The sequence below is a fragment of the Ursus americanus genome, chromosome 18 (assembly GCF_024610735.1).
Source record: "Ursus americanus isolate L20-20 chromosome 18, mUrsAme1.1.p, whole genome shotgun sequence".
Lineage (NCBI taxonomy): Eukaryota > Metazoa > Chordata > Mammalia > Carnivora > Ursidae > Ursus > Ursus americanus.
In genome coordinates, this window is record NC_142144.1 from 41782749 (window position 1) to 41809087 (window position 26339).

A 26339-nucleotide genomic window follows, 5' to 3' on the forward strand; every position below is an offset into this window, starting at 1 on the left:
TACAAAAAATTCTATTTGGAGAACAAACTGGTGGTTGCCAGAGGAAAGAGGGGCATGGGCAAAAATGGGTGAAGGGGAGTGGGAGGTACAAGCTTCTACTTATGGAGGGAATAAGTCACAGGGATGAAAAGTACAGCATAGGTAATAGAGTGAACAGTATTGTAATAGTGCTGTATGACAATGGTAACTTGTGGTGAGCATTGCATAACATATGGAACTGTTGAATCACAACATTGTGCACCTGAGACTTAAATTAACATTTTGTGTCAACTATACTTTAATTAAAAATTAAGAAAATAAGAAAATCCCTTACACTTCCAAAAAAAAAAAAAAAAACTGTCCCCATCAGCACAGGCTTATTTTACATATTTCTCTCTTCAATCCCCAAATCCTTCTATTTCCTTACTATTCATATTACTTTCTTATAAGAAAACACAAAGATTATCACAGAAAACCCTTAAAGCCTTGTACATATGAAAATGTATTTACACTTTGTCATACCCTCAAGACAAATAAGACAATTCTAGAATAGTGGTTTTCAAACATCTTTTAGCTACAGAATTTCGTTGACCAAATGAAATCTTGTATTGTAGTTCAACACGTAAATGATAAAAGTAACACAGCTCTGACTGATCTTTTTTTTTTTTCAAGATTTTATTTATTTATTTGACAGAGAGAGAGAGAGAGAGACAGCCAGAGGGAGAGGGAACACAAGCAGGGGGAGTGGAAAGGAAGAAGCAGGCTCCCAGCAGGGGAGCCTGATGCAGGGCTTGATCCCAGAACACTGGGATCACGCCCTGAGCCAAAGGCAGATGCTTAAGGACTGAGCCACACCCAAGTGCCCCAGCTCTGACTGCTCTTAGAGTAGGGAGACCTACAGTGCAATTTGATTAAAAAAAAAATCATAACTTTAGATTAATAATATATTTTGCTTACCTACTAAATTAAAATTTGTACTCCAAAAGTTATCAACTATATTTTAGCAGTGCAAAATAATAAGTTAATGTCTCCAAAAATGTAACAGAAATATCATAAATTTAATCATATAAGAGTAATAGTCATTATATTAATTACAAACAATAACCATCTTTATCATATAATCACAAGAAATACCAGTGATATGCCACTTATTACCTAAGGCAAGGTCAATTATCAATAGTACGGAATTTTTCTCTAGAATTCTGAAAGAATTCTCTAAAATTTTGAAAAAAACAAAAAGATGCTAGTTATCATGTAAATACTTCAAATTTACATACAAAAAGACACTTGAAGATAAATGTTTAGTCTCAATATCAAAACTTGTACTTTGAGTTTCAAAATAGGAGTATTCTATTTAATCTTTCACTTGTAGTTATCAACTAATACAGTTTTCACAATCGTTCTCTAAGCCCTACAGATTCACCTATTCCCCACACACTTTTTACAATGCCAGAATAAAATAGTCTAAACTCAGAAATTTTCCTACAAACAACATCTCATAATAACCCAATAAAAGATGAACAAAATCAAACAAACAACCTGGAATTTCTATTTATTTTTGTCTATTGGACAAGGAGTGATAGCATCACTTTGAACTTCAATTACTACTGTATAACAAATGTGTATGCTGCTAAATTTATATGGGTTTATGGGCTCATAGAACTTTTAAGCAGAAAAGGTCATCAATTTCAATCTCTTTGTTTCACAGATTAAGGATACTGAGGCTCATGGGAGTTAATCTTTTGGAACTAACTCATTCTGAACTCCATGATTATTCACTATCAACGATGAATCTTAACCATGTTTTTGCCTGATATATCTGTCTACTGTAGTTACATGGTAACTAGTGTTATACAGCATTCCATTTTACAGAGGGGAAGCTGCAGCACAAGGAAGGTAACTCATTTTTTGAAGGCCACAATATGGCCAGCGTCAGGTCTTTTGCCGCTCTGAGCACTTTGCCCCTATTATAGCTTGGCAGTAAAACCACCAATTACAGTATAATAAAAATGAGTGAACAAAGTTGAAACAGGAATACAAAACTCGAGGGTATCTTTTCAACTTGAATCCTTCTAAACACAAAATACCTTTAGGACTAACTTTAAATCACTCTAACAATATATCTTTCCAAGTATGCATTTTCAATATTATATACTTTAACTTGCAAAGTAGATCTGCTAATATTGACGTTTTTCAAGAGTAATTAAGAAACACAAGGGTTAAGCAAAGCACTTTACTTGTTATGCTAAAAAAGTCAAAGATGACTAAGGAATTATCCTTCTAGTCAATCTTTTGCTAAGGAAGGCTAGCTTTTTTTTTTAATCACATGTTCACTGGGTACAAAGGTTAAAGCATACTGAAATGCAACCATATGACACACTTTTAATGGTGTAGAAGAAACAGAGTAGATTCCTTAGCACACAAGTCTCAGAGAAAAGAAAAAAGTAAAGGTAAGATCCCATATATTTACAGGTTTGATGGTTGCTGGTGAATTTTAAAAAAACAAACCATATTTAGGTTTGTTAATCTACAAAAATCTTTAATACGTGACAAAAGAGCAGAAAATATAATTATATCTTTGCATGGTCTACCTTAGAAATATAAACATGGGACGTGGCCAAAAAATCTTTTCCAAATAAATTTATAATGTAATATAAAGTAATTAATTTTCTTTTGGGAAATAAAAAAGGTTTCATCTAACTAATCAAATTTATAAGATCTTTTTATTCTGAAATATGCTAATCACAGAGCATTCTGAAGGTGACATTAACTTAAAAGCAAATTTACATGATGAAAAAAGACCAAAATTATAAGTAACTATGTTTGGAAAATGAAGAGACAGAAAGCATACATTCGATGGATTGAAGATGAAGGTAGGGAGTGTTTGAAAAAGAGCTCAAGGCTCTCATCTCCCACAGTTTTAAGTCAATAGATTATATCAATAGACAATGTCTAAAAATAAAAAAAACAAAAAATAGCAATATAAGCATATACTTAAACATGTACATATACATATAGTCTTGACTAACTTTCATGTACATATATTAAAATTTTAAAAAAAGGTAACCACTTCACTTGTTTTAAAGTTCTTTTCAATTGATCCAGGAACTAATGAGACATTCGAAAAATACTTTCATTTGCCAGTTACTTTTCAGTTTAAGATTAAAGTGCACGGAGGGTTCGGGAACATGTACTTGTTTCACCCTTCACATATTTTAAGAAAAAATGGATTTAAAAGGAGAAAAAGGAAATCAAAACATCCTCAATACTCTCTAAAGTTCTTCTCCTATTGAGATGAAAATACTCTCTTTTCTATCAGGCCTGCGATATGAAAGCTACATGCATCACAATCTTGCTTTGGCCCCTCTCCCTGCTATTATTATCAGACGAAAGCCAGTCTTCTAAAACAGTAAGTTTTTACAATCAAACTAGTGAAAATATTTTCAAAGGTATACTTTGTATACATTTAGTAAAACATCCCAAGGCAATTGAAGCAAAAAAAAAAAAAAATAATAATAATCTAAGCTATCAAAAGTAATTGGTTAGCGGTGTATATTCAAAATCTGTGATATGTGAGCTAGATTCTAATTTGACAAAAGCAGTCTTCATTTTATTTAAACTAAGTTCTTTAACAGTTGGTTAAAGAAGTCTGTAAGTTTTCACTATAAAATCTGATATTAGTTTCAGGATATAAATACCACTCTTTTATTTATATATTTTTTAAAGTAATCTCTGTGCTTGAAATGGGGCTCAAACTCAGGACCGTGAGGTCAAGAGTCATACATTCTACAGACCAAGCCAGCCAGGCATCCCTAAACATAACTCTTTAAAATGTAGGAAACGTTTTTTAAAAATCATATATTTATGAGGAAAATTATTGTTGTTGCATTATTATTATTATGGGAATACTTCAATTGCAAAACAGTCAAAATAAGAACTATTTTTTTGGATCTACAGCCACATAAGGAAAGCACTTCATGTTGGCTGGCTCTTAAATTCAATATATGGCTCAATTTCTGTTATAAAATAAATATTTTCTGGGGGCACCTGGCTGGCTCAGTCAGTAGAGCATCTGATTTTTTTTTTTTTTTTTTTTTAGATTTTATTTATTTATTTGACAGAGACAGCCAGCGGAGAGGGAACACGAGAAGGGGGGGTGGGAGAGGAAGAAGCAGGCTCCTAGCAGAGGAGCCTGATGTGAGGCTCGATCCCAGAATGCTGGGATCACGCCCTGAGCTGAAGGCAGACGCTTAACGACTGCGCCACCTAGGCGCCCCAGAGCATCTGATTCTTGATCCTGGGGTCATGAGTTCAAGCCCAACATTGGCTGTAGAGATCACTTAAAAAAATTAATATTTTATTTTAAAACCCCAAACTTTGAGCTGTTAGCCCTATACTCGGTTATATATTATTATTTCTTAATTATTTAATAGCCCTAGGTGTAGTGTTGGTAGCTCTTTTCAAAAACAACAAATTCTAAAATAATTGCATTATAAATCATGCACAAATGAAATACTATATAAGAGAATTATTTGCCATATATTTCCACATATGTAATGAAGTTATATATAATATAATATATTCTTTCTGTAATGAGTATGTAATAACAGAAGATATCCATATGATTAACTAGAATCTCTTTGCTCAGGTACATGTATCAGAATTTCCTTCACCTTCAGTATTTCATCCCAATGAAGAAATAAAAGTATTTGCTTTACTTTTTTCACACTATAACATCAAAATATTAGAGAGGAAATGTTTTTCTAAAACTACTTTCTTCCAGGGGTGCCTGGGTGGCTCAGTTGGTTAAGCACCCAACTCCTGATTTTACCTCAAGTCATGATCTCAGGATTGTGAGATCTCCCTCTCCCTCCGCCCCTCCCCCCCTGTAAAAACAAAACAGAACTATTTCCTTCCAATGTCTAATTACCTGCATATGAAAATTTTGTTAATATTTTTCCTAATTAATGCATTTCTAATTTTTTTTTCTTTTTTAGGAAGTCAAATGTAATTTCACTGACAAGAATTATTCTCTGATTCCAGCGGGTATCAATAAAAATGTTACTATACTTGATCTCAGTTATAACCAAATTACTTTGAATATTACAGACACCAGGGTTCTACAGACATACTTTTTACTCACTGAACTCTATTTGACTGAGAACAAGGTCACTATGTTATATAATAATGGCTTTGGTAACCTCTCCAATCTAGAAATTTTAAATATCTGTAGAAACTCCATTCACATAATTCAACAGGGTGCGTTCATGGGCTTAAATAAACTAAAACAGTTACATCTCTGTCAAAACAATATACTTCAACTGAATCCTGATGTATTTGCACCTCTAAAAAACCTGATACTTCTGAATCTGCAAGGCAATTTCATAAGCTATTTTGATGTACCACAATTGTTTCATCTAGAATTAATAATTTTATATGGAAATCCATGGAACTGCTCTTGCAGTCTACTGAATTTGCAGAACTGGTTGAACACATCAAATGTGACACTAGGTAAGCTATCATTATTTAAATGAAGCAAAATCAAAATGTGATTTTTTTATTGTCACACCCCAGGAAAGCTGTCACTTAATGTTTAAAAAAAAAAGAAACTAGTCCTGTTTAAGGGAAGCAGGAAGAAACACTCAAAAGTAATTGTTAAATAGATATTCTTCTTCTGCCTTTTAGGGAAAAAAGGAGAAGAAAAGAAATGTTAATGTTCTATATATGTGAGATGATACTGTCACTTCATGTATTAAGTTTGCAGTTTGCAGTTACTGTCACTTCATGTATTAAGTTTGCAGTCTGAATACAAATACATAAGAGTAATTTTTTTTTGGTATTTCCTTTTCTTAGGATATCTTGCCAGATAGTACGTAAAAACAAGAGCCCTGTTTTCTTAACTGCAAACCATGCTCTGCCTGACATCAAATTTTACCACAATCTTAATCATAACATTTTTACTAACACAAACTAAACAATAAGCAGATACTGCCTTTAAACTATATATATTGTAAAATAAGTTAATAAACAAGGTGAATCTTTCCCTTCTTGTGTTGCTAAGCAAATATAGGAGTATCTTTCTTATAATCTTTAATAACAACAGGTAGGTATACCAAAAAATTCTAGGTAAAAATAATTATAAAATGCTAGCCATAATAATTTATTAACAACAATAATCCTATTTCCATAATAAATCTTATTCTGATTTACCAGAAAATGAGAACATCACCACGTGCACCTACCCAGATATCCTGAAGTACTACAGTATCAAAACAGTACCTTACAATGCTGAATGCTTCTCAAAATTTCCTCCACTTATAAATGAAGATCTTTATAACCATTTTCAGTCCATTAGCAACTCAACATTTAATAGCTCTTTGAACAACTTAAAAAATTCAGGTAATGTACTGGTTTTTTTGTTGTTTTTTTTTTAAAGATTTTTTATTTATTTATGTGACAGAGAGACAGCCAGCGAGAGAGGGAACACAAGCAGGGGGAGTGGGAGAGGAAGAAGCAGGCTCCTAGCCGAGGAGCCCGATGTGGGACTCGATCCCGGAACGCCAGGATCACGCCCTGAGCCGAAGGCAGACGCTTAACGACTGCGCTACCCAGGCGCCCCATGGTTTTGAATATTAATATTGCTGAAGGCAGTATACTAAATAAACTGAAGTACTTCTTATTTTTCTAAATTTTAAATTTCTAGAAACAATGTAAAAGAACAATTCCTCACCTCAACAAAAGATTTACAAGATACTAAGTTTCCAAAACTAGGCTCTGCTAGTTACCATCCAAATGCCATTATGCAAACTTATTTAACTTCTCTGAATCTTAGTTTTGACCAAGTAAGTCATAATTCTTAATAAGTATAAGTCAAAGTTCTTTGGTGAATTGATATATAATACCTGCAAAGACAAGTAGTTATTTTGGAAAAAATGTATTTTTTTACCACACTATGAAATATCTTGTGGTTTTAGTAACTTTTGCTTAAAGAAAATTATAATGTTTATTTCCAATACCAATATTATGGAGTTATTAGGACATATGATTATTATTTTATTTTTGTCAATTTAACAAAATCTCTCTCCCTCTCTCTCTCTCTCGGTACTACAATTAAGAACATAAACTTCTTGGAAAAAGCTGGGCTTTTCTTGTTGGTGTGGTAGTCACTGTACTGATGACTTCATTCCTCATCTTTGTTGCTATCAAATGCCCAATATGGTATAGTTTTCTGCTTAGTTACAATCATCATCGCCTGGAAGAGCACGAAGCAGAAACCTATGAAGATGGTTTTACTGGAAATTCAAGTTCTCTTTCACAGTCCCCAGATACACACTCTGAAGAAATTACAGTAATATTTGAACGACTACATTCATTTGTGGCAGATGACGACGGGTTTATTGAAGACAAATATATAGATATTCATGAATTACGTGAAGAAAATTAATTCCCTTAAATGCTTGATTTTTTAAAAAATGTTATCAGTTTACTCACAATTTTGACATAAATGGAAATTAGGCATATGACATACCAAACTGTGGCTAGTAGACTTTCATATTAATTGCAACACACATGAATATCATAAAATCATGTTTTTCTCATTGGTACTGAGCAAGTAGGTCCAAATATAGTAACTGACAGTCACAGCTTACAGTGACAATACTAGCATTACTATTTTCAGCAGTATTCAGGAGACCACACATCCTAATAAGGAAAAGACCTAAAGTGATCATTCATTAAAATGAACTGTATCTATTATTAGCCCAGATATTTGATGTAATACATATTAAATTATATTAATGTTTTATTGAGTAGAATCAGTAAAAAATAAAGGTTTTGGGTGGCTCAGTCTCTGATTCTTGGTTTTGGCTCAGGCTCAGGTCTTGATCTTGGGGGGGCCTAGGATCCAGGCCCATGTCGGGCTCTGTGTTCAGTGGTGAGTCTGCTTGTCCCTGTCCTCCCCCTCTGGTTTTTCCCGTCCTTGTGTGCTGTCTCTCTTTCTCAAATAAATAGATAAAATCTTTAGAAAAATTTTTTTAAAAAATAAAGGTTTTGGATCTGTCAAAGTGAAATGCTTAAACATACAACAAAGATTGATTTTATGCTCATAGAATGAATTCATGGATTTGGAAAACATTTTTTTAAATGCTTCCTGAATTATATATATATACACATATACACACACACTTCATTTTTTTTTCCTTCCATAGGGGTGAAAATTAAGTGTATTTATATCTTTTAGAGAAAAGAATATCTCTAAAACACTATAATAAAATACATTTATAGATGAAATAATATGATGTTTTAGAATTTCTCCGTCATCATACAGGGAAGGGAGTAGTGCCTAGATGTCTGTATGGACCAGGACTTGATATGAGCTGATGCAGCTGGAAGATGGAGCTGATGGAGCCGGGAGATGATACCAGTATAATAACACTATTTTATTTTTGTGCATGTTCAAATTTTTCTATAATAAAGTTTTAAAAATGCATCTGTACTTGACAGTTTCTCAGAAAAAAGAGACTAAGAATAATGTAGATGTACATTATATTCTGCAGAATAGTCATTTTAAAGGTTATAGCAATAGTAAATTCAGTTCAAATGTCTACTGAGGGAAATAAAAACTGTTTATGATGATATATACTCTGTGAAATAGAACTCACTCACTTATTTATAACCCTTATTTGCTTGTGTTTATAGAAACATGTTTTCAATAAAGGATATAAATGTTTTACATGTAATATTTCCTACTAGATAGTATCAATTGTTTAAAATCTTGATTCTAAGAGTTAGATAATTATGGAAACAAAATGCATCTTTTTATAAATAATCTATTATTTTACCAAAATATCATTTCCTAATTTAAGAGGGAAATATTAATATTTGAAAAATGTAGTAAAATGAAATATAATTATGAATGAGCAAAGACTACATTTAATCTCTTGAGCCTCTAATAATTGAATGTTGGCATATGAAACTGAATTAAAGCCAAGTGTAATGTTACAGTAAAATATTAAAGGCTCTACACTATAACTTATTATGAATAGATGTTCCATAATAAAACAGATGGTTTAGTCATACCACACTAAATGGTCATACTAAAAGAGAAGAGAATAAAATTCTTTGGACCTGCCTTCTCAAGGTATGGCATTACCAGCTCTCTTTGAATGTGTAGCCAAGGTAGATCCTTGTGTTACTGAGATGTTGGCCATCTGATTAACATTCACCTGCTGCATATAAAAGTAAACTTCATGAAGATAACTTTTGTTCTTAATTTAAATTTCTGCTTAAAAGGGTCAGGAGAACCAATTACACTCAGCCTCAACTACAAACTACAGATAATAAGAAACTGCTGACATTCTAGGACAAATCACCATATTTTAAGAACTTTTTTCCTTAACTAAATGAACCAAATAGACATAAAAGCCTAAGACAGTCTTAAATTTATAATATGTGAGTTATCTTTCTGGATGAAATATATATAAAACATATACATATATTTATAAATCTGACCTGAATATTATATAACTGCAGATAAATATGAAATAAATGAGGACCTTAATGTTCTAAACTCTTGTTAGATGTTCAACAGACTACAGTTCATTATTTACTTTTTAGGTACCTAGGGGAGTTATTTTATGTATGGTAAATGATATATATTTGCTAAATGGTTCAAAACCAGAACAGTAAAAAAGAAAGTTTTCAAGAAAGAGCTTGGTCACCATGAGTATGTAATTTTCTTTGTAAATGGGAAGAGACTTCCAGTATTTATAATTTTTAAGGCAGTACTTTACAGCAGTATCAAATGACAGATAAAGGAAAAAGAGGTTCCTTTATTTTTAATCAACAAAGAAAAATCATATTTATCTTTCAAATGTTTTACCATTACATGTTAATTTCCTTTTCTTCATCAAATATTTACTTTATATGCATAAGTGATAGGACAGTATATTTGGAGTCACAGAATTTAAGTGATTTTGATTAATTATTACTCTTGCTCTCAAAGAGATTAAGACTGATAAAATTCTGAGACAAAATATGTATGGGGTGGGTGTACACAAAATAGCTTATGTTTTATGTTTGCATTGCCTTGGACAATATTTAATTAAGGCCAAAAATCAATGAAAAATAATTACATTAACGACTGTTATTTGAATATTTATGTCCCTCCAAAATTTGTGTTGCAATCCCAGCCCCCAAAGGTAATGGTACTTGTAGGTGCAATCTTTGGGAAGTGATTAGGTAATGAGGGTGGAACCCTCATGAACAGGATTAGTGCCCTTATAAAAGAGATCCCACAGACACCTTCTACCATGGGAGTTTAGAGGAAGAAGATGCCTGTATGAACAGGAAAAGGGACCTCAGCAGAATGGGACCATGTGGGTGGCCTGAGCCTGGACTGCCCAGCCTCCAGAATTGTGAGCAATAAATTCCTGTTGTTTATAAGTTACCCAGTTTATGGTATTTTGTTATAGCAGCCCAAATGGACTATGACAACTACATCACATCTACCTATTACCTTTGTAGGCCTTTGTAACTACCACACCACCACTTATTACCAAAGTCAAAATTATTTGTAATTGGATTTTTAACCATGTTATATAAAAAGATGTATACACATATATGCATTAATATAACTATTAATTATAAATTAATAATTGAGTAATGAAATAATGTAAACAGCTCACTAATAATGTGCAATTTTATTAGACTGGGCCTTGAATCTCATAATTCAAACTAGTTAAAAAGCCCAGATTAAAATTATAAATGGTAGAGATGAAGATGTTCTCATCCATCTTAGATTTTAAACTACTTGAAAGAGAAATTTTATTTATCTAATCTAGTTGGTTATTTTTTTTATCCAAGATTTGGGTACTTAGTGATAAATGATAGTAATTTTATTTACTCAGGATTTGGATACTTAATGGTAAACGAAAATAACAGATGTGTAAACAATAAAATTTGTATTGCAAATATTCAATTTTTTAAAATAAAATCCTGGGTGGCTCAGTCAGTTGAGCATCCAGCTCTTGATCTCAGCTCAAGATCATGAGTTTGGGCCTGCACTGGGCTCCACACTGGGTGTGGAGCCTACTTAAAAAAAAAAAAAAAAAAGCAAGGGAAAAAAGAGGAAATGACTTCAAAGTTAAACTACCTAATTCAGCTCCTTAGAAATGTTTGATTTCTACACAGATTGTACTTACGCTTGTCTTTCAGTAAATATGATATCCATATTTTGTGTTTCTCGATCATTTTGAGCTTTAAGCTGAAGGAAGAGTTAACGGAGAAGTTAGTGATAAAAAATTACCATTAAACTGAACTACTTCTTTAAAAGTTACTCTGGTCATGAACTAATTGAGAGATTATTATAATAATCCTAATGCCACATGCAAAGTTAAAAAAAATATACAGTATTTATTTCGCTTAACAAACTACAACCCCCCAAAAAGGAAGTCTTTTTCACAGGCACTGTAATCTCACACCAAAAATATTCACCACTCTTTAGTGACCTCTCGAATAATCCAATGTAAACTTAATTTATGCAAATAGAATTTCTAAAACTTATTGGGTATTCAATAGTTGATTAGTAATATATTGATTTTAGACCAAACACAAGTTTTATCCTTAAACAGAATTTTACCTGAGTACTCCTACTTGACTCTACCTGTGCATATTCAGCCTAGAATTTGGTTCTATCCCAAACAACTGACAGAACACATAAAGAAGTCTCCACATTTTACATGTGGTATTAAAAATATATTTTTAAATTGGGAATTCTCCTGTGTTTTAAAGCTAAGACTAATTTCACCAAATTATGTTTTTAGAACCCCAATTTAGAAAAAAGTCATTTTATAAATTTTATGCTTTCACAGAATACTCTGTGTAAGTTACAAACTATATCATAAGCTATATAAAAGTTGTAAAAATAAATTGTAAGTTATATAAACTATAGGCTCTATGTATGTTATTTTCTTCCAAATGTTTGTAATCAAAAAAGTTAGCTACTAATATTTTTTTTCTGCCAAAGAATCTAAGAACACTGAACACAAATTCTCATTTATCAATCAAAAAGTAAATTATATCTGGCATCATATAGTAACTATTCACTTTTCTCTCTTACAAAATTTTGTAAAGGTGGTATTGTATTTCCAGTGAGTACTCAGCTCCATTTGTGCAAAAATTAAACCCAATGTATTCCAAACTAATTTATATACAAGGAAATATAGATGAGATTCCCTAACTAATGTGTGTGAGATTGGTTCAATCTAGCCTTGTAGAAAGACACTAAAGCATTCATTAGGAAAATCTGACCAAGAGGAAGGAATTTAAAAAGAGCAACTGAAGGGACACCTTGCTGGCTCAGTAGAGCATGCAACTCTTGATGGGGTTGTGAGTTAAAGCCCCATATTGGGTGTAGAGATTATTTAAAAATAAAATCTTTAATGAAAAAAAAAGCAACTGAGGGAACTCAACTGTGAAAATAGTATTTAGGATGAGAATAATACCTACTGTAATGTGTGTTAAGTTTTATCAAACTATTTCTAGATATAAATGCTTTGTATTGGAGGATATGATCTATGTAGGTCTACTGCTTATACCTATAAATTTTCTTACCATGTTGTAATCATTCATTACTTCTTCCATTTCAGTATTGGTATTAAGTTTATCTACCAACTAAAAACAAAGATACAAAAAAACCACTCTATTAGTCTTTATAAATTTTTTCTATAATTCGTAAATTGGTATTCAATCTTACAAACAAAGAGTAGTCATTTTAAGTATTAATATTTCCAAGTATTTTATCTTCTAAGATACAAACAAATACTGAGCTAAGTATATACTATGCATTTGGCCAATCAATAAATCACATTTTTAGGGTGCATAGTGAGCAGTAATAAACTACTTTAAAAAGATTGTACATTAGAAGAGCTTTGCCTGCTTTGAAAAGATGTTTGACCTTAAAAGAAGTGTTTGAAGATGACAAAAGTTTGGGGAACCTGTGTCTCTTCTCCCCAGCAGAAAGGGTATTAACATATTTATAAATTTATACCAGTGAAAATGCAAAATTATTTTCTTCGTCTTCTAAAAACTAAAACAAACAAAAAAACCACCCCAATGGGGTAAGGCACCATCAGAACACCAGAAAGCCTACCTCAAAAAATTTGGCAATAATAGAAATAGCTAACGTATTTACCTTGTGCCAAACATTATTCTGGGCCTGCTGAATGTATTACTTCACACAGTTTTAACAATTATTCCACAAAGTAGATACTACCCACATTTTGCCCATAAAGAAATTTAGCAAGTTGTGGAGCCAGAAATTGAACCGGAAAGCTACTAAAAGCAAGCTATTTGGATAGAACTTTCTAAAAGACTAAGCTTTATTGATGTACTATGTGTTAGTATATAGCATATTTCACTTCTGATATGAATAAGTGCTACTAAGACCTAACATTTGAGATCTCACTATACGTTAGATATTGGCTAAATGTTTTCCCTCTATTAGGTGTTAGTTCATTATCCTACAAACAACATATTTTACACATTATTAATATTATCATACTAATTAATTTACCTAAGACATCCCACTACAACTAAAAATGGCTCTTATCTAATGTCTGTTAACCATAGAGAGCTGCAAAGCTTCCACTCTAGTGGAAATAGTATCAGGCCTCTTTTAACAAGCAGACCAGAGCACATCTAGTTAAAACCTGCCACACTCTGGCCAAGGTCCAAACACTCCCCACTGCAGGCAAGAAGAAACTCTGCAGAGGACTGACCTGAAGGAATGAGCAGCCAAAACACAGCAGCAGAGTACACACAGCATACACCAGAAACACTTGCTTACGCACTAAGCCCTGGACAGTATAAGACCCCTTTTTAATAAAGCATTACTCTCAGGAGGAGGAAATATAACAGGCTTTCCCAACACACAAAAGAAGACAGAGACCTAGACAAAATACTGAAATGGGATTAATTCATCCCAAAAGAAAGAACAAGAAAAGGACATGGCCAAGGATTTAATCAAAACAGATATAAGTAATAAACCTGATCCAGAATTTAAAGCAACTATCATAAGGATACAAGCCAGGCTTGAGAAAAGCATAGAAGACACCAGGGAGCCCCTTACCACAGATATAAAAGACCTACAAACTAGTCATGCTAAAAGAAAAAATGCTATAACTGAGATGCAAAACCAAATAGATGTAATGACCACAAGGATGGAAGAAGAAGAAGAATGAAAAAGTGATAAAGAAGAGAAAATTTAGGGGTGCCTGGGTGGCTCAGTCGGTTGTCTGTTTTCAGCTCAGGTCATGATCCCAGGGTACTAGGATCAAGTCCAGCATCCAGCTCCCGGCTCAGCAAGGGGCCTGCTCCTCGCCCTCTGCCTGCCACTCCCCCTGCTTACATTCTCTCTCTCTGTCAAATAAATAAATAAAATCTAACTAGGGATGTAATGTATGGTGACTAACATAACAAAAAATTATTATTAAAATAAATAAATAAATAAATAAAATCTTTTTTAAAAAAAGAAGATAAGGGGTGCCTCAGTGGCTCAGTCGTTAAGCATCTGCCTTCGGCTCAGGGTGTGATCCCAGAATCCTGGGATCGAGCCCCACATCGGGCTCCTCCGCTGGGAGCCTGCTTCTTCCTCTCCCACTCCCCCTGCTTATGGTCCCTCTCTTGCTGGCTGTCTCTCTGTCAAATAAATAAATAAAATCTTTAAAAATAAATAAATAAAAAATAAATAAAAAAGAAGATAAAATTATGGAAAATCAAGCAGAAAAGAAGAGTGAAAGAAAAATATTTGATTGTGAATGTAGACTTAGGGAACTCAGCTATTCCTTAAAGTGTAATAACAAACTTTTTTTTTTTTTTAAAGATTTTATTTATTAGAGAGAGGGAGAGCGTGTCCATGCAAGCACAAGCAGGGGGAGCGGCAGGCAGAGGGAGAAGCAGGCTCCACATTGAGCAAGGAGCCTGATGCAGGACTCAATCCCAGGACCCTGGGATCATGACAGAGCCAAAGGCAGACGCTTAACTGACTGAGCCACCTAGGCATCCCAAGATTTTATGTATTTATTTGTCAGAGAGAGAGAGAGAGAGAATAAGCAGGGGGAGAGGCAGGCAGAGGGGGAAGCAGGTTCCCCGCTAAGCAAGGAGACTGATGTGGGTCTCGATCCCAGGACCCTAGGATCAGGACCTGAGCTAAAGGTGGACGCTTAGCAGACTGAGCCACCTAGGCGTCCCAATAACATTCTTATCATAGGAGTCCCAGAAGAAGAAAAGAGGGAGAACAGGGCAGAAGGTTTATTTGATCAAATTACAGCTGAAAACTTCCCTAATTTGGAGAAGGAAACAGACATCCAAAAACAGGAAGCACAGAGAACTCCCATCAAAATCAACAAAGGTAGGCCAACACCAAGATTATCATAGTAAAATATGCAAAATACAGACATAAGGGAAAAAATCCTAAAAGCAGCAAAGGAAAAGAAATCCCTAACTTATAAGGGAAGACAAATAAGGTTAACCAGCAGACCTCTTCACAGAAACTTGGCAGGCCAGAAGAAGGTAGCATGATATATTCAACATGCTGAATGGAAAAAATATGCAGCCAAGAATACTTTATCCAGCAAGGTTGTCATTCAGAGTAGAAGGAAAGATAAAAGAGTTTTCAGGACAAACAAAAACTACAAGGGAGTTCATGACCAGTACACCCACCCCACAAGAAATATTAAAGGGGACTCTTTGAGTGGGGAAAAAAGACCAAAAGCAACAAAGACTACGAAGGAACAGAGAAAATCTTCAGAAACAACATTTTAACAGGTAATAAAGTGGCACTGAATTCATATCTATCAATAACCACTCTGAATATAAATGAAGTAAATGCTCTAATCAAAAGACACGGCATAGAAACAGAAAAAAACCAAGACCCATCTATATGCTGCCTATAAGAGACTCATTTTAGACCTAAACACCCCTGCAAAGTGGAAGTGAAGGGATGGAGAACAATTTACCATGCAAACAGACCTCAAAAAAGAGCCAGAGTAGCCATACTTATATCAGACAACTAGATTTTAAACCAAAGACTATAACAAGAGATGGAGAAGGGTACTAAATCATAATTAAGGGGTCTATCCAACAAGAAGATCTAACTATTGTAAATATTTATGCTCAACTTGGGAGTACACAAATGTATAAAACAATTAATAACAAACATTAAAAAAAAACTCATTGATAATAACAGAATAATAGTAAGAGACTTTAACACCCCACTTACAGCAATGGACAGATCATCTAAGCAGAAAAACAACAAGGAAACAACGGCTTGAATGACACATTGGACCAGATGGACTTAACAGATATATTCAGAACATTCCATCCTAAGGCAGCAGAATACGCATTCTTTTCAAGTGCACATGAGACATTCTCCAGAACAGATCACATACTGGGTCACAAATCTGGCCTCAACAACTATAAAAAGACTGAGATCATACCACATATATTATCTGGCCACAATGCTATAAAACTGGAAGAAGTTAACCACAAGATAACAAGAAAAAATTTGGAAAGACCCAATACATGGAAGTTAAAGAACATCCTACTAAAGAATGAATTGGTTAACCAGGAAATTTAAGAAGAAATTAAAAAAAAAAATGGAAACAAACAAAAACACGATGGTCCAAAACCTTAGAGATGCAGCAAATGTGGTCAGCATATAGCAATATAGGCCTACCTTGAAAAGCAAGAAAAATCTCAAATACACAACCTAACCTCACACGTAAAGGAGTTAGAAAAAGAATGGCAAATGAAGCCTAAAGCCAGCAGAAGAAGGGAAATAATAAAGATTAGAGCATAAATAAATGATATGGGGTTCCTGGGTGGCTCAGTCAGTTAAGCATCCGACTCTTGATTTCAGCTCAAGGTCTTGAGACTGAGCCCTGAGATGGGCTCCACGCTGGGTGTGGAATCTGCTTAGGATTGTCTCTCTCCCTTTCCCTCTGCTCCCCCCCATGTGCTTTCTCTCTCTCTCTCTCTAAAAAAAAGAAAAGAAAGAAAAAAGAAAGAAAGAAAGAAAGAAAGAAAGAAAGAAAGAAAGAAAGAAAAAGAAAGAAAGGATATAGAAACAAAAAGAGCAAAAAAACCAATCAATGAAGTCAGGAGCAGGTTCTTTGAAGGAATTAATAATACTGATAACCCCCTAGCCAGACTTATCAAAAAGAAAAGAGAGAGGACCCAAATAAACAAAATCACAAACAAGAGAGGACAGATCACAACCAAAACCACAGAAATACAAAGAATAATAAGAGAATTTATGAAAAATTACATGCCAACAAATTAGGCAATATGGAGGAAAGGATAAATACCTAGAAACATAAACTACCAAATCTGAAACAGGAAGAAATAGAAAACTTGAACAGACCCACAACCAGCAAAGAAATTGAAGCAGTAATCAAAACTCTCCTAATAAACAAAAGTCCAGGGCCAGATGGCTTCCCAGGGGAATTCTACCAAACCTTTCTTTTTATTATAATTACTGGATAGTATTATATCCACTTAGTTCTTTTTTTTTTTTTTTTTAAGATTTTATTCATTTATTTGACAGAGAGACAGAGAGAACAAGTACAAGCAAGGGGAGCTGCAGGCAGAGAGAGAAGGAGAAGCAGACTCCCCACTGAGAAGGGAGACCAGTGCAGGGCTCAGTCCCAGGACCCCAGGACCATGACCTGAGCTGAAGGCAGATGCTTAACCAACTGAGCCACCCAGGTGCCCCTCTACCAAACATTTAAAGAAGAGCTAATGCCTACTCTTCTCAAACTATTCATAAAATAGAAATGGAAAGAAAACTTCCAAACTCATTCTATGAGGCCAGCATTACCCTGATTTCAAAACCAAAGATTCCATTAAAAAAGAGAACTACAGGCCAATATCCCTGGTGAACGTGGATGTAAAAATTCTGAACAAAATACTAGCAAATCACATTCAACAGTACATTAAAAGAATCATTCACCATGATCAAGTGGGATTTATTCCTGGGTTGCAAGGGTGGTTCAATATTTGCAAATCAATCAACATGATACACCACATTAATAAAAGAAAAGAACCATATGATCCTCTCAATAGATGCAGAAAAAGCATTTGACAAAGTATAGCATCCATTCTTAATAAAAAATCTCAGCAAAGTAGAGTTAAAAGGAACATACCTCAACATCCTAAAAGCCATATATGGTAGACCGACAACTAATATTATCCTCAGTGGGGAAACCTGAGAGCTTTTCCTCTACAGTCAGGAACAAGACAGGATGTCCACTCTCACCATTGTTATTTAACATGATACTGGAAGTCCTAGCCTCAGCAATCAGACAACAGAAAGAAATAAAAGGCACCCGAATCGGCAAGGAAGAAGTCAAACTTTAACTACTTGCAGATGACATGATATCCTATGTAGTAAACCTGAAAGACTCCACCAAAAAAATTGCTAGAACTGATATACCAATTCAGTAAAGTTGCAGAATACAAAATCAATGTACAGAAATGTGTTGTATTTCTATACAATAATGAAGAAGAGGGAAAAAAAATGAAGGAATCACTCCCATTTACAACTGCACCAAAAACCGTAAGATACCTAGGTATATAAACCTAACCAAAGAGGTGAAAGATCTGTACCCTGAAAACTATAGACCCCTGATAAAAGTTACTGAAGATGACACAAAGAAATGGAAAAACATTCTATGCTCATGGATTAGAAGAACAAATATTGTTAAAACATCTATACTACCCAAAGCAATCTACACATTTAATGCAATCCCTATCAAAATACCACCAGCATTTTTCAGAGGTAGAATAAACAATCCTAAAATTTCTATGGAACCAGAAAAGACCCCGAATAGCCAAAGCAATCTTGAAAAGAAAAAACAGAATTGGGGGCATCAGGACTCTGAATTTCAAACTATATTATAAAGCTGTAGTGATTAAGACAGTATGGTACTGGCACAAAACAGACACACAGATCAGTGGAACAGAATATAAAACCCAGAAATGGACCCACAAATATATGATCAACTAATCTTCAACAAAGCAGGAAAGACTACCCAATGGAAAAAAAAAAAGTCTCTTCAACAAATGGTGTTGGGAAAACTGGACAGCAATATGAAGAAGAATGAAACGGGACCGCTTTCTTACACCAAACACAAAAATAAATTCAAAATGGATGAAAGACCTAAATGTGAGACAGGAAACCATCATAATCCTAGAGAACATAGGCAGTAACATGTTGGACATCAGCTATAAGCAACTTCTTACTAGACACAGGCAAGGGAAACAAAAGCAAAATGAACTATTGGGACTTCTGCAGAGTGAATGAAACAATCAACAAAACTAAAAGACAACCTTTGGAATTGGAGAAAGTGACATATTTGTCATATGCAAATGACATATCTGACAAAAGGTTAGCATCCAAAAATCTATAAAGAATTTATGAATTCAGGGCACTTGGGTGGCTCAGTTGGTTAATCGTCTCCCTTCGGCTCGGGTCTTGATCCCAGTGTTCTGGGATCGAGTCCCACACTGGGCTCCCTGCTCATCGGGGAGCCTGCTTCTCCCTCTCCCTCTGCCTGCCGCTCCCCTGTTTGTGTGCCCCCACTCTCTCTCTCTGTCAAATAACTAAATAACGGGCGCCTGGGTAGCGCAGTCGTTAAAGCGTCTGCCTTCGGCTCAGGGCGTGATCCCGGCATTCCGGGATCGAGTCCCACATCGGGCTCCTCCACTGGGAGCCTGCTTCTTCCTCTCTCACTCCCCTTCTGTGTTCCTTCTCTCGCTGGCTGTCTCTCTGTCACACAAATAAATAAAATCTTAAAATAAATAAATAAATAAATAAATAAAATAACTAAATAAAATCTTAAAAAAGAAAGAACTTATGAATTCAACACCCAAAAAACAAATACTCCACTTAAGAAAAAGGCATAAGATATGAATAGACATTTTTCCAAAGAAGACAGATGGCTAACAGATACATGAAAACGAGCTCAACATTACCTATCATCACGGAAATACATACAAAACTACAATGAGATACCACCTCACACCTGTCAGAATGGCTAAAATTAACAACACAGGAAACAACAGAGGTTGGTGAGGATGCAGAGAAAATGGAATGCTCTTGCACTGTTGGTGAGAATGCAAACTGGTGCAGCCATTCTGGAAAACAGTATGGAGGTTCCTCAGAGAGTTAAAAATAGAACTACCCTATGATCCAGCAATTGCACTACTAGATATTTACCCAAAGGATACAAAAGCACTGATTCAAAGGGTGACATGAACCCTGATGTTCACAGCAGCATTATCAACAATAGCCAAATTATGGAAAGAGCACAAATGTCCATTGACTGATGAATGGATATCAATTGATGAATGGATAAAGATGTGATATACACACACACACTGAAATATTACTCAGTCATAAAAAAGAATGAAATCTTACCATTTGCAATGACATGTATGGAGCTACAGTGTATTATGCTATGCAAAATAAGTCAGTCAATAAAGACAAATACCATATGATTTCACTCATATGTGGAATTTAAGAAACAAAACAGATGAACATAGGGGAAAGAAAAAAAGAGAGAGCAAAGCAAACCATAAAAGAGACTCTTAATGATAGAGAACTAAGGGCTGATGAAGGGAGGTGGGTAGGGATGGGCTAGATGGATGATGGGTATCAAGGAGGGTACTTGTGATGAGCACTGGGTGTTATATGTGAGTGATGAATTACTAAATTCTACTCCTGAAACTGACATTACACTCACTGTATGTTAACTAACTAAATTTTAAATAAAAAATTGAAACATTAAAAAAAAAAAGACAACTGGCAGAATGCATGTCAATCGGTTAAGCCAAATTATTTCTGGGGAGGGAAATGAGGGAAAAAGCAAAGTGATACTTTAATCTGTACACTTTCCCTGTTTTCAATCTTTTACCATAAGCATGTATTCATGTATTATTTGGTATTTAAAATAATACATTTTTAAGGTGGCAAAAAGCAATAAAAATATTCAAAAAAATCTCAGGAAAGAGCAAATACCATGTTGTAGTCTGCTAGTTGTCCTTGAAACTCTTTGATTTCAACAGCTAAAGTCTCAGCTCTGCAAGCATAAAACAAATATTCATAAACACATAAATAAGAAGAATATCACAAACATTATGTTCAACTATGAATTCAGTATTAAACTTCTGAAATCTATTACATTAAATGTTGCCTATTAATAAAAAAGGTCTTGTATAATTTTAATGCCAAAATTACTCACCTCTTTTCATATGACAAATATACTGAATTCTCTTGATTGTACATTTCTATCTCTTTCTGAAGTTTATTAATTTCTGTTGTAAGTTCGCTTATTTTACTTCTAAATGAAAAGAAATTAGAAAGTCAGCAATATTTCTAACCCAGAAAAGAGCTTTTCTAGTCCAACAAAACAAACTTCTCATAGATGTGTAACAATATAAACTATTTTGTGAAATTTCACTAAAGAAAGAAAAACAATTTATGTGGCTTATTTAACTAAGAATGAGGCATATCCCAAATTTGATAAGAAACTGAAAGAGATTCTCTAATCATTGAGATGCAATAGGACCAGAATGTAAGCCTGGTCAAATGAACTATCTTTAGACAGAAGTAGATGCTTAATTGTCACCCTTACAGCTCCTGCTACCCTCTAGGACAGGGCTTCTCAAAAGCAGCACTATTGACATTTTAGGTCCTAAAGAATGGTCTGACCGTGGGGAAGGGGCTATCCTGTGCACTGTAGGATGTTTAACAGTACACCTGGTCAAGTTATCAGTAGCAGAACCCCTCAACCCCAGTTGTGACAACAAAATATGTACCTAAAAATTGCCAAATGTTCTCTAGGGGGCAAAATCACTGCCAGTTGAGAACCACTGCTATAGCATCAAATAATTACATCTAGATAATATAATATAATAATTATATCTAGAACTACTTTTTTTATGCAGAAGCACAAATCCTGGAGAAGCAAGGAAATGCAATGATGAAAAATAGTTCTGTATGTTTTCCTTCTTTTAATTAAGAAGTGGCTGGATAATAAGAGATGCTATATAACTGATGGCCTCACTATTTTTTTTTGCTGATGTTAATTTAGCTTAATGCTAACCTTAATGGACTGATGGGGAAAACCTACACTTCTCTTTATTGCCTTTTAGAAGTTTGAGAATCATAAAGGATCCTGATAATTGAGAAATGAAAGAATCCAGGATAACTGAGAAAGAAAACAGGACTTTTAGGACACGATTAGAAGGATGGATTAAAAGAAATGGAAGTAAGAGAGAAAGAAGATCTAGATAATGAGCCAAGAGGAAAACAAAGTAAAATGGGAAAATGGAGATAGGACAGTACGACATCTGAGCAAGAAAAAGGTAGGTAGAGAATAAGAAAAAAGTTCTCAATTTAGAACTTCATTCTTAAGAGTCACATGATAAACCTTTTGAATTAATTAAAATTATGTCACATTTGGAGCAATTGACCAAATATACATTTATGTAAAACCCTACACTAGTTAATATATCATAAATAAGTATACATTTTTCCTTTCTTATTAGATACAACTAGTGACATGTCAGTGGTATGAATAATATATTTCAGAGTAATTAGTGAAAGAAGCATAAAAGATTATTCTTATCATTTTATGAAAAATAGTGAACATAAACAGCTCATATACATGCAAATATATACAATTTAAAATCTCGGCCTAATTGTATTATCACATATATTTTGTTAACACAAATTAACCAGAAATTATATTAGAACACAAAATAATTCTTAGAACTCAAAAGACACCTAGTTATCTTAATAAGTACCAGAGTTAAAACTTCATGACCATACATAGGAAAAAACATACCGAAGAAGCCCAAGATAGTAAGATTTGTCTAAAATTTGCCTCTGGGGACCTAAAAAAAAAAAAAGGTTTTTAATTATTACTGTTCAGTTTGGAAATGCCACCAAAATAGCAAAGCCAAAGCAGAACCACAGTTACACTCCACAGTTCTGACAGTCTTTATTTATGCCCCAATAAATTTGATAATCAAGATGAATCATTAAAATGGTAAAGAACAGTGGGGCACCCGGCTGGCTTAGTCGGTAGAGCATGTGACTCTTGATCTCAAGGTGAAATGAAAAGAGAGTATCTTAGCATCATGTCATAATGGAAACTTGAATTAAGACCACAAAAATGGGACTAGAGGTAGGGCTGTTAAGACAAATAGACTCTACAGGTCAGGTGGACTGAATGCAAACTAAGAAAGTCTAGAACAGGGTTATCTAAGAGAACCTTTTGCAACAATGGAAATATTCTGTATCAACACTGTCCAATAAAGTAGCTACGTGGGATTATTGAGCACTTGAACTGTGGCTGATGCTACTAGACAGCTGAATATTTATTTATTTTATCTAATTTTAATTAACTTAAAAATAGCTACATGTAGCTATTGATTATCATAATGGACAGTGCAGATTTAGACTGTGTATTTCTCAATGCAAGAGATTATGATTTTTCATAATTTGTCTCAGAGATCTTTTTTTCAGAAACACGATATTATTTCAGTTATTTCAGTAGGAATAAGAATATAGTCCTAGGCTAAATGTCCCAAACCTTGAGAGATGAAGTGCTCTGCAATGTGGGAGAGGTAAGGGTAGAGAGCACTGACTGTGAGATGTATGCTCAGAAGAGGGAGAAAATGTGTTAGAGTGGGAAATGGGGCACCAGAGCAGGTAAGAACAAGTTACAGCAGATAGTGCATAGCGCTAATAATCAGAACTCTTTCATGTAAGACTCTGAAGTATACTGGTAGTAACTATCTTAACTGATACTGGTTCTGTTCTGAAGGAGAAATCTATAGAGTAATAAATATTTGATAAGTTATCTATAGCAATTTTTAATAATATAAAATGTACAAACATTTCTATGAATACATTTTTAAAGACTAAACAATTATATAATTTTGACACTTTTTCCACAATATTGATAATTATTAAGCAAGCATTTCTAAACAATTGTTTTTTAATATTCAGCAAGCTAAGCAGTATTACAATAAAGAAAACTTCTCAAAGGCATTGCACCTTACATTATACAAGAGTGTATAATATCTTATAGTTACTTTTTTCCCAGTAGAATATCTTCATCCCTGATAAGTCGTTTGTCACAAATACAGAAAATAAAAAACTCATTATAAAGCAGTTCACCATGGTTTGATTTGTATATATCACAGACCAATTTTTTGAATCTTAACACGTAATGTACTATTATGCCTTTTTAAACACAGACAGAGGCATAAGGAAAGATGCAGTAAAAATCTATACATTAGCCTTATTTCCTTATTTAGGGAGTTATATTATAATGAAGCATTAATTATTAGAAAATGTAACACTTCTTGACTCATTTCTCATAATTACATAAATATCTTAATAGTGTGATTTTTTTATATCAAAACGTATTTCAAAATATTTCTATGTAGTACTAGAATCTAATTTTCATTCCTGAACTTTTCTTCAAATTATTTCAAATTTCTTCAAGTTATAACAAATTCCATGTTCAGAAAAATGAAGATTAAAATAGCTCACATATGTATGTACTCTCTAGTTCACAATGTATTTTCACATTCACTTTTTTATTTAACCCTAACCACAGTTTTGTGAATCAAGGAATAAAAATTGAATAAAATAGCTTTTTTATAATTCTCATTTAGCAATAAGGTACCGTCATACTTTTTTTTTTTAAGATTTTATTTATTTGAGAGAGAGAACACAAGCAGGGGGAGGGGCTGAGGGAAAGGGAGAAACAGACTCCCCACTGATCCCTGCTAGATCATGACCTGAGCCAAAGGTAGATGCTCAACTTACTGCGCCACCCAGGTGCCCCTGTAATACTTCTTATATAAAATATACTCATCTTGTGGCGCCTGGGTGGCTCAGTCCTTAAGCGTCTGCCTTCGGCTGAGGTCATGATCCCAGCATTCTGGGATCGAGCCCTACATCAGGCCCCATGCTTGGCGGGAAGCCTGCTTCTCCCTCTTCCCCACTCCCCCTGCTTGTGTTCCCTCTCTCGCTGCCTCTCTCTGTCAAATAAATAAATAAAATCTTTAAAAATATATATATATATACTCATCTTCTTAAAATAGATACCTTTCATTCCAGTTTTCATTCCACTCAAACCTTGTTGTGTTACAGGACGGTCAGCAACTTTGATTTGAGAAGAGAGAACTCCTCCTGTCCCTATGGGACCACCACGAGAGCCTGGTCTTGCTGTTCCAGGTGGCATCTAAATGAAAAACATGACTCTAGTTTTAGTAAACTAGAAAAATACTACACCTCCTACTACTGTTAAGACTGCAAAGAATATTTTTTAAAAATTAAAATCCTATTTAATTTGTAAAATATTCCTTATATTTTTGAATTTCTGAAATATGAAATATTATTAAATAAAATTCTTTAACATTTAAAATTCTGTGAACATTAAATAGCACATTTCTTTAAAATTTAAAATTCTAAAAAAAATTTTTATTGTGTCAACTATATTTCAAGAAAAATAAGGTTAAATGAATAAATAAATACATTTCTATGTGCAAACATTATTTATAACACCCCTAAATTGGAAAGAAACTAAATATACACATATTTGTCCTTATTTAAACACCAGAATGGTTGAATAACTTGTAATATATAAAAAAATAGTTTATAGAACAGTATTCATAATTCCATTTTGTAAAACAAAGTCTGGAGAATTACATAAAAAACAGTAACAATGGTTATTCTCATATAATATAATGATATTATAGTTCATTTTTATGTTATCCTTTTCACAATTTGGTATTTTCAGCATTATTACAGTAAGTATACATTACCTTCAAAATAAAAAAGAAATTTTCATTTTTAAATTGAAATTATATATAATTCCATCACAAGATAGCCAAATAAGAGTTAAAGGATTACATTATTCAATAAGCATTCATATTATTACTCCACATGATTCTCTATGTCAGGTCTTCAAAATCCAATATAACATTATACACTCTGCGGAAAGAACAAGAGACTCCCTTCTTGGGGCATCTAGGTGGCTCAGTCAGTTAAGCATCTGCCTTCAGGTCCCGGGATTGAGGCCCCGTTGTCCAGCTCTCTGCTTCTCCCTCTCCCTCTGCTCCCCCACCCCCTTGTGTTTTCTCTCTCTTTCTCTCAAATAAATAAATAAAATCTTTGGGGAAAAAAAGACATGTCAGTTCATACAACATGGACAGGTTGGGAAGGTATGAGACAACCCGAAGCTGTTCCAAGTTATCATTCTTATGTTTATCTTCCA

At 33.9% G+C, this 26339-nt stretch overlaps 2 protein-coding genes across 3 annotated transcripts in view; one reads left to right on the forward strand and one right to left on the reverse strand.

Moving 5' to 3' along the window:
* IFT74 (intraflagellar transport 74) overlaps positions 1-26339 on the reverse strand; it is an 81181-nt gene that overhangs the window by 49887 nt on the left and 4955 nt on the right. Inside the window, exons 3-8 of one of the 2 annotated variants that reach the window (XM_045780370.2) lie at positions 25169-25304; positions 22890-22938; positions 21282-21380; positions 21059-21119; positions 12592-12651; positions 11181-11242 (exon numbers count right to left, since the gene is read on the reverse strand). In XM_045780370.2, the coding sequence (XP_045636326.1) occupies positions 11181-11242; positions 12592-12651; positions 21059-21119; positions 21282-21380; positions 22890-22938; positions 25169-25304 (467 nt within the window). The remainder of the gene's footprint in view (positions 1-11180; positions 11243-12591; positions 12652-21058; positions 21120-21281; positions 21381-22889; positions 22939-25168; positions 25305-26339) is intronic. The other variant, XM_045780372.2, reaches the window with a different exon arrangement.
* Positions 2323-7824, forward strand: LRRC19 (leucine rich repeat containing 19). Its single transcript, XM_045780373.2, has 5 exons — positions 2323-2429; positions 3299-3388; positions 4977-5490; positions 6193-6378; positions 7095-7824. The coding sequence occupies exons 2-5, from the start codon at positions 3308-3310 to the stop codon at positions 7421-7423; spliced, it is 1110 nt and encodes a 369-aa protein (XP_045636329.2). The 5' UTR covers positions 2323-2429; positions 3299-3307; the 3' UTR covers positions 7424-7824.

Coding starts and splice junctions, on each gene's coding strand:
- LRRC19 (XM_045780373.2), top strand. CDS start 3,308: ATGAAAGCTACATGCATCACAATCTTGCTTTGGCCCCTCTCCCTGCTA. Junction 3,389..4,976: donor AAAGCCAGTCTTCTAAAACA/GTAAGTTTTTAC, acceptor TTTCTTTTTTAG/GAAGTCAAATGTAATTTCAC. Junction 6,379..7,094: donor GAACAACTTAAAAAATTCAG/GTAATGTACTGG, acceptor ACTACAATTAAG/AACATAAACTTCTTGGAAAA.